General features: G+C 31.9%; 1 protein-coding gene across 4 annotated transcripts in view; it reads right to left on the bottom strand.

The window, feature by feature from the left end:
• Positions 1–458: 458 nt before the first annotated feature.
• The window catches only part of LOC117112332 (5-phosphohydroxy-L-lysine phospho-lyase-like), a 30,287-nt gene continuing 22,443 nt past the window's right edge, over positions 459–8,302 (bottom strand). For all 4 annotated transcript variants that reach the window (XM_033255405.1, XM_033255404.1, XM_033255407.1 and 1 more), the window contains 3 exons: positions 6,820–6,974; positions 4,160–4,249; positions 459–3,898 (listed from right to left, as the gene is read on the bottom strand). In XM_033255405.1, coding sequence (XP_033111296.1) covers positions 3,550–3,898; positions 4,160–4,249; positions 6,820–6,974 — 594 coding nt within the window. In that variant the 3' untranslated portion in view covers positions 459–3,549. The remainder of the gene's footprint in view (positions 3,899–4,159; positions 4,250–6,819; positions 6,975–8,302) is intronic.

Below are 8,302 nucleotides of genomic sequence, written 5' to 3'. Positions count from 1 at the left end.
CTTCGTCTTTTCTGACATTAAGCATCTTGCTATTTATTTCTGCCTGGTAGAATTTGCTGCAATTAAAGATTTAACACCAAACATTTCCAATGTCCAGTTTATTTTTTAGTATTTGCAGTCCATGAATTTAGTCTTTCTTGTCCTTACGACAACATTAGGGAGCTTTTGATTGCAAGATGACGTCCTTGGCGTTTGAAATCTGCAACACAATTTTACCAAATCTACGTTGTGCAGAACGCAGGACAGTCATGCATAAGTGAATCCATTCTAGCTTCGCGTCGCACAAATCGAAAGCTCCCTAATATATTTATACTGTATACAAGATGAGAAACTCCTTCGTGTAGTGTATATATAAATCAATATTGATGAGCAATCTGTTTATCTTGCACTTTAATGATTTTTGTAAATTTTTGGAAATGCATGCTACTCCATTCTTAGGAACTTAGAAATGACAAACGTTTTACAAAATAATATATATTTCCAGTTCCTCTTTGTTAATATAGCAGTTATTTACAATTAACTCGGAATCTTACAAACATGTCAGCAGTACGCTTATTTGTCTTTGAATCACTCCAATCTTCAGTGGGCTCTCAGGGGTGAAGCTAAGCCACCTCCCCATCAAAGGGACCCCTCAATAATACAATATTAATACAAAAACTCCAAAACAGAGCACTGACGTTATGGTCCATTTAAGGATGCCAAAACAGTATTTCCCTGGTTTTTAAATTGCACATGTCTTGTCCCATGACAACAGGCCTTCTGACTCCCAACAGAAGTGTTTCACAGCAGGCCCCACTAAAAACTGAAATTGAAATGGTAAACAAAGTGACAAGAAATAGCACTTAAATTTACAGATTTCAACTCAATAATATACAGTATCAACCAATGTCAAATTACAGAAAGATAATGTGGCATTTTTTACATTAATTGTATAATAATATACTGTGAGGGGAGCCTCCTAGAAAAGTTTATGGAAATTGTACTAATAATTGTAAAGGGCACTTATTTTGAACCCCTCAAATCCCACTGGCTTCAGTGATAGTCCCAAGATGGTCTGTAATTTAAAGATTTTATTAATCTACTTGATTATCAAGTAACATATAAGTATTATTAGTGATTTGCTTCACAATGAAAAACAGAAAAGCGTAATAAAATTCTTCAAGACAAATGTTTAAATTTTCTTTGTTGTAATACCAAAACTCCACACCTTTAAGCTTGAAACACTAATGTCGACTAAAACCTACAATTAAAAGAACTGTTTAACAGTCATTTCTACATTATTTCCAACCTTGAAAATATAACGGCTAAAATGGATATTTATATAGTTTATAAGTAATTACTAGAAACACATGATAGAACTCTCGCATAGCAAAAGTGAAGCGGATATACGCCACAGCTTTTACATCCCAACATAAGTGGCGCCCCATTTCTTGTATTGCCACCATGAATTTCGGTGTTACAGTTCTTTTTTTATGTGGCAAGTTCTATCTTGTGTTTCTAATATCTGTAGTTTTTCACCAGGAGCGCACCAACTTAACATCTATAAGCCATTTGTAGACCCTAAAAATTGCACATTTCTCATTAAAGATGTACTGCCTGTTGTGAGATAATAAAGGAAAATATAATTCTATATCATATATTTAAATATAAAATACAGAATTAAATTTTCCTGTAGGTCAAAACAGACAGTTACTAATTTACAATTACAAATTTTAATGAGAAAATTAATGGACTGTTAAATAATACTTTACTGTATTCTTTTGCACCTGTAAACGTGCTGGTAATCAATGTACAGTAAAGACTTTTGTAGTAAAATGTCTATAATCAGCAAAAAACTTTTTCTTTTTTTCCAGATCTGTTTCTAGTTGCAATTTATAACTTATTTGATCCTTTTAAATAAAATTTCAATTGAATCTTAATATTATAAAAATTAATAGTAATGAAATTTCATGGTGGTTTACCAATTAATAATTATAGTATAATAGCAGCGCATACTTTCTAACACGCGTGACACAATTTCAATAAAAATGAATTCCAGTCAAAATTCTGATACAGTAATCTAAACTATTATCAATAATATTTAAAAATTGCCAGGATTGCATACTGTATTCAAAATTAAGGAAGTTGAAAATTATTGAAATATTTTATAAAATTAATTATAGTGATATATACAAATAGTAATAAGACTTTGTGGGGGCCAAACTTAAAATATAACATAATTATAAAGCACACATTAATGAACACATAAAAGCAATAGAAGAAACTACTGTAACTGCTAAATTATGTGTCGGTTTACAAAAAAAAAAGTGCAGTGTCACTCACACCACAAATTATAACTCAATTATAACACAATCACAGTAAATTGTGGCAACAACATGTATTTTAACATGTTTTATTTCCACAAACTAATTGACAACTGGCCAAGTATTTTATACTATAATTGTAGTCTACATATAAAAATAGTAATAAGATTTTTTTGGTGGTACCAATTATAAAGTAATTAAAATATTATTCAGTAGTACATATTACCATTTAGTGACAAAGCAATAAAATACTCCAAATGGTGACTTACATGCTGGATCAGATGAAGAAAAAAATCAACATATTTTGGCTCACACCAAGAGCGAACACAATTGAAGTAGTTTGTTAGTTTGTATTAAAATTAAGTTTAATTTTCATTGTGTATGTTTCTTGCTAAGGACTCTCTTAGTTTTCTTTGTATTTTTCTTAGTATTCTTAGTAAACAAAAAATCAGTAACAACAGCACCTAACTTGAACACACTTTGTTGTTTTTCACAAACTATATAAAGGCCCATCCATCCTACAAATCATTCTAAACAAAGTACAAATTTAGGTTTTCTTATTTGTAGATTACAATTTCTTACTCTCACTCTATTCTGCACACCAGTCTAATATTGCACCTCTTTTAAAATATATATTTGCATTGTCTTGCATTTAAAGAGGTTTCATTACAATTTGAAAAAAAAAGAAAAAAGATTGTTTGCGTCATGCAGCAAATAAGATAATTAAGTAAAATAATGCCATAAATTCCTAACATCAGCAACTAGTATCTCAGAATGTAAAATTCTCTATGTAGACACAAATAAAGATGTTTAGCAATAATGTGATTGGCTAGTTAAATGATTTACTAGCATCAAAGAAAAATGATAACATAACTATCCACATCTAAAGAAATCATTAATCTAATCTAACTTCTGATATTAAATTAATCAATTATGTATATTAAATTAATTAATGTATATGTTTTTTATTTATTTTAAGCCAAAGATACTATTTAATTTCACATTTTAATCACATTTATTACTTAATCATATTCTTTAACGTTTATACTTTTGTTATGTATTTTGTATTTTTATATTTTACCACTTATGGCCTTGCACGGCCTTGATGAAAAACACCCTTGGGTGATCAAGTTTTTCCGTGTTTAAATAAAGTAATTATTATTATTATTATTATCTTGAAAATCGTAACTACAAGTATACTTAGTTTATACTAATGTAGGTTGATTTAATTTCCGCATTGATTATATTACTCCAAACAGGGCACCTTCTCTGGTACTCGAAAATGGATGTCACTGTCTGAATCTGGTTCCACAGGCGAGCTAGCTGTGGATACACCAATACCACTGGATGTTGTCGATTGAACCTCGTCATCATCATCCTCACTTGAGTGCGCCCTCTTTCTCGTACGCATCTTGGGTTCCCGATGCATAAGGGCAATGATCTCTGGTTCCAGGTCTTTAAGCTCCTGCAGGACATCTCTAAGAGTGCATAAAAGATGGCGGGCATCTTCCATCGATAAGCACATTGGTGGTTTGAACTTAAGCACATTGTTGTGTGGTCCATCAGAACTTAGAAGGATGTATTTTTCCTTCAACCTAGAGAACAAGACATAAGCATGTAAAAAAAAACAAAAACAATTGAATTGTATTACTGTTGACTAGCACATATTTCCATTACTATTTACCCCCCATCAACTTCTGGTTGGTGGTGGTCAGCTAACAGTGAAAAAGCCCTAATTTCTGGTATAAAAGATTTGATCACCTATACAGCTGGCCAGACAGTAATGTTTAGTGGACTTGATAAAGCACATTATAGTGCTCAAAAGAAAAGAATAAGTTTTTCTGAAAAAGTCCTACCTTTTCACAATATGTCTAGCTTCTATAGTTGCTGGTGTTTTTGTACTTCTATTCCTTACAAGGTCAAGACCGATAAACATCCCAACTCCTCTGCAATTAGTTGAGAAAATTCAAATAAGAAAAATAAAAAAAAAAACTACAAATGAATAATTTCCTCATCAGAGCATACCGTATATAAAATTGTTTTTCTCTTGGCAAAGATTTAGACCTTACATTGTGACTGGAATTACATCTATTCCTAATGGCTATGCACACACAATGTAAACTCATAAGGCATTAATGTGCCTAACTTTAACCAGCCGTACTCAACAACCAACTGACACCATAAAGTGTCAGCATCATGTGTCAGTAGCAAATACTTCATAGAAAATAGCACATACACTTTTTCTGGATGAGATTTTAGTGTGAAGCACAGCAAGGATAACAAAAAATTGTTTCAAGAGGGGTTGGTGGTGAATTTGATAGTACACGGGCAAACAATCCCCTACTCTTTTTCTAAAGAGTGTACTGCATTCTTTAACATGCACATCAGCCAAATTGCACACGGGACATCTCATCAGAAAGAAGGCACCCTACTGCAACCAGCTTCATGGGAAAGGGGGTTTCCTATAGGTCAAATTTAACTCAAAGTGTTTCTTTAATAACAAAAATTTATGATAAAATAATACTACAGTAGTAAACTAGACAAAAAGGAGGGTTAAAGGCCTAATTATTTCAACTCTCTAGCTGAAATACAACAGCAGCGATCAGAATTGAACCTTGGATCAAAAATCTGCAAGCTTTTCCGTTGTTTAGTGCACATTAACCCTTACGCTGCCATCTTCACATAAATGCGAACACCACACAGTTGGTGTGCATGCCAGTTCCGCATAAATGGGAATAGGCTCACTGTCAGTCAACGCCACATTCGCATAAATGCGAATTGGTGAAGGTCTTCCAAAAAAAAACGACCATAGAGGGGCTGTTTTAACACTAACCCAAATAGTGTCTACTTGATATGAAAGCTAATGAATTTCTGCACATTTTGATGTGAAACTTGCTGGGTGTTGTTTTGTTAGAAGTTGAGTTTTTGCAAGTTGAAAATATGATGTTTTAAAATGCTGAGAAACTTTATTCTTCTGTAGTTGTTACAGCTGTGCTGGATAATAAAGAGTCTTAGAAACTGGCATAGAAAACGATGTTCTGGGCCTAGGCTTAGCTAGGCAGACCTAGCCTAGGCCTGGACTGTGATGGTAATGTTAGTAAATATACGTAGGCCTAGGATTCATTATTTTGATTTTCATCAGTAAGTAATTTGACTTCGAAAACACATAATCTGCTATTAAATAGGCCTAGGCCCAATATACTATTATACAATATACTCCCTTTTGGGAGGTAAAAAAAAGGGAAAAAAATGAAAAAAAAGAGAGAAAAAGAAAAAAATGATAGCCCAGAATGCCTCAAATGTTATGTTCGGGCGTCTAGAACACAAAAAAATCGCGGGGGAATGCCCCAGACCCCCTACGACACTGTTGTCTCAATCGGCCCAACTTTCGGCCCCCACTTCCGGCCCCCCCTTTTGGACATTTCTGGATCCGCCCCTGCCTATTGATAACATCCTATCATTTATTCACTAAATGATAAATAAAATACAGAAATAAAAGCACATACGTACAAAACAACTAATGCTGAGTAATTAATTTTAGATTTATATTTTCATAATCTCAATAGTTTATGAATTATTGAGCAAATCATCAAAAATAAGCATTACGGTGACCTTGTTAAATAATTAGCTGGCACAGGGGATTAGAGGTAATGTTATCTGCTGACATTTATTCACTGGTTGACTGAATAAGAAAAGAGCTGGCAGTGTAAGGGTTAAGTGGCTACCAACAGCTAAGCCAGTTATCTGTCAGTAAACCAGGAAACAATCCCTTCGTCTTCTTTCCAATTAGGGTACAGATTTTCTAACATACACATGGGCCATATTGCAGGCAGTATGTTTGCGTATCTCAGCCCTCTATCACAAACATGAGGGCAGTTGTGAAATTGATTGCCAATACACAGTACTACCACCAGTTTAGCCAACATGCTGGACTGCTCTTTTTATTACAATACACGTCACTTGTTTATAAATTCAATTTTATCAATTTATTATAATAATAATTATTATTACACCTAGATTATTACTGTATAAAGTAACGTAAAATTTGCAAACCTTTGAGGAATATGTGACAAAGACAAGCGAAAGTGCTCAGTCACTAAATCCGACATTTTGTTACTAAGTTACAGGAGTTTAAACATACAGCTGTTTCAAAAACAATATTTGAGAAATCAGCCTTCAAAATTTACGATTTTAGGCATTTATTAGGCAGAAACCATCACCAAATCATTAAAAATTTTTGGTTTAGCATTGAAAATGGGGAAAAAACCCAGCATTAGCATGATGTATAGATGTATAAAGGTTAGTTTAGTGCAATAAAATAGATTTCCAAAATTTTAACATTCGAGCATGTTTTGGCCATTACCTCCAAAACAGGATTTGTGGCGATTGACTGGTTTGGCTTGTCTTTGTCACGAATTTATATTAAAAACTTCTTTTTGAATAACACAAAGAAACAAAGCCATGAATACAAAGGTTGTGTGCTAAAAATAGGCAATGTTGATCAAAAGCTGCTTACCTGACATCTCCAATTACCTCAAACTCATCCATCATCTTAATGAATTCATCTCTAAGGAAGTTACCAACAGTGATGGCATGTCCCATCAAGTCCTCCTTTTTGATTACATCCAGTACAGCATTTGCTATAGCACACGACACTGGGTTACCCCCATACTGAAAACATTCAAATACACAAGATTTCAACAATCTGATGAACAATAGAAGTATCAACATTGTTTATAAATCCATAGTATACACTTAATTAAATATAATTGAGTTGCATAGTACATATGTAAATATTTCCCTTTAACTAAAGATCACTCTAATTAAAGACCACCTCCAAATAAAGACCACTTTTCTGCAGCTCCAAATTAAAAAATGTCTATTACATTTATTTCTCTAATTAGAGACCAAAGCTGCTAAACACCATGAAAACCCCAGTCCCAAGAGTGGTCTTTAATTGCAGGGAGACCATATTTATGTTTTTAAAGAACTATTAAAGAAAATATGCAGACTTGAATTGTATTATGCACCAATATGGTACAAGATTTCATAAATATATTCAAATTAAATGGTAAATTTCAACATAACAAGGTTGGTGTGTAAAAATAGGTATACAATAGTACAAAAATTATCAAAATGTATTTTAAAATAGCATTGATATGGATCAACCACTCAATGTATTTAACATGAAGACTAGTTACAGTACATGGTGTTAAACATTAATTATTTGTAGTCATAAATATGTATTTTTCGCAATTAAATGATTTATTTATTAAAACATTCCTCTATATACTTACCTTTATTAGGAACTTACTTAATGTTCCTAATAAACAGTACAAACTTTATTTCTAAATTCAATAATTTTCTACTATCAGTTTTCATTTATGCATTAACTAATTCTTACTTCATAAATTAGAATTAGCAACTATAGTTGGTTTACTATTGTTTTTCAAAATGTACTTCTACAGAGAATACATATCATAATTTTTTTCATAAATATGACATGTATAGGTGTAATCCATTTTTTATTTCATGAGATTAGACTAGCAAAAAAAGCAATGTTCATTCAATAAATGAAAAACAATTTATGTTTATATATAAAAGATATAATATTTGTTTTTCATTACTATACTTTTATTGCATAACATTGAAAACTGCAAATAATATTATTAACTATTTTTTATTCTCAGCAACAAAGATTTTTAAAATTGCTAAGAATTATTGAGGAAATTAAGGCAGTTGAGTAATAAATGTTTCACATGATCAATTAATTTTAATTTAAAGGAATGTATCCTTTAGCATTATATTAACTTTGAATCAAATAGTTTCGTTTCCAATTGACAAATATAGTCAACTCCACTCTTATGCACAATCAGAATGCTTTATTCCTGAATAAACGATTTAAGATTTTTTTTCTTCTTTTTAATGGTATTTATTATTATTTACTATTACTATTTTTAATTAAGGAATATTGAATAACATTTTTACTACATGTATTA

This window comes from Anneissia japonica, unplaced genomic scaffold (assembly GCF_011630105.1).
Source record: "Anneissia japonica isolate Jap-2015-1 unplaced genomic scaffold, ASM1163010v1 scaffold581_len1011336_cov187, whole genome shotgun sequence".
In the NCBI taxonomy this organism is placed as follows: domain Eukaryota; kingdom Metazoa; phylum Echinodermata; class Crinoidea; order Comatulida; family Comatulidae; genus Anneissia; species Anneissia japonica.
This window is presented reverse-complemented; position numbering and strand designations above follow the sequence as displayed.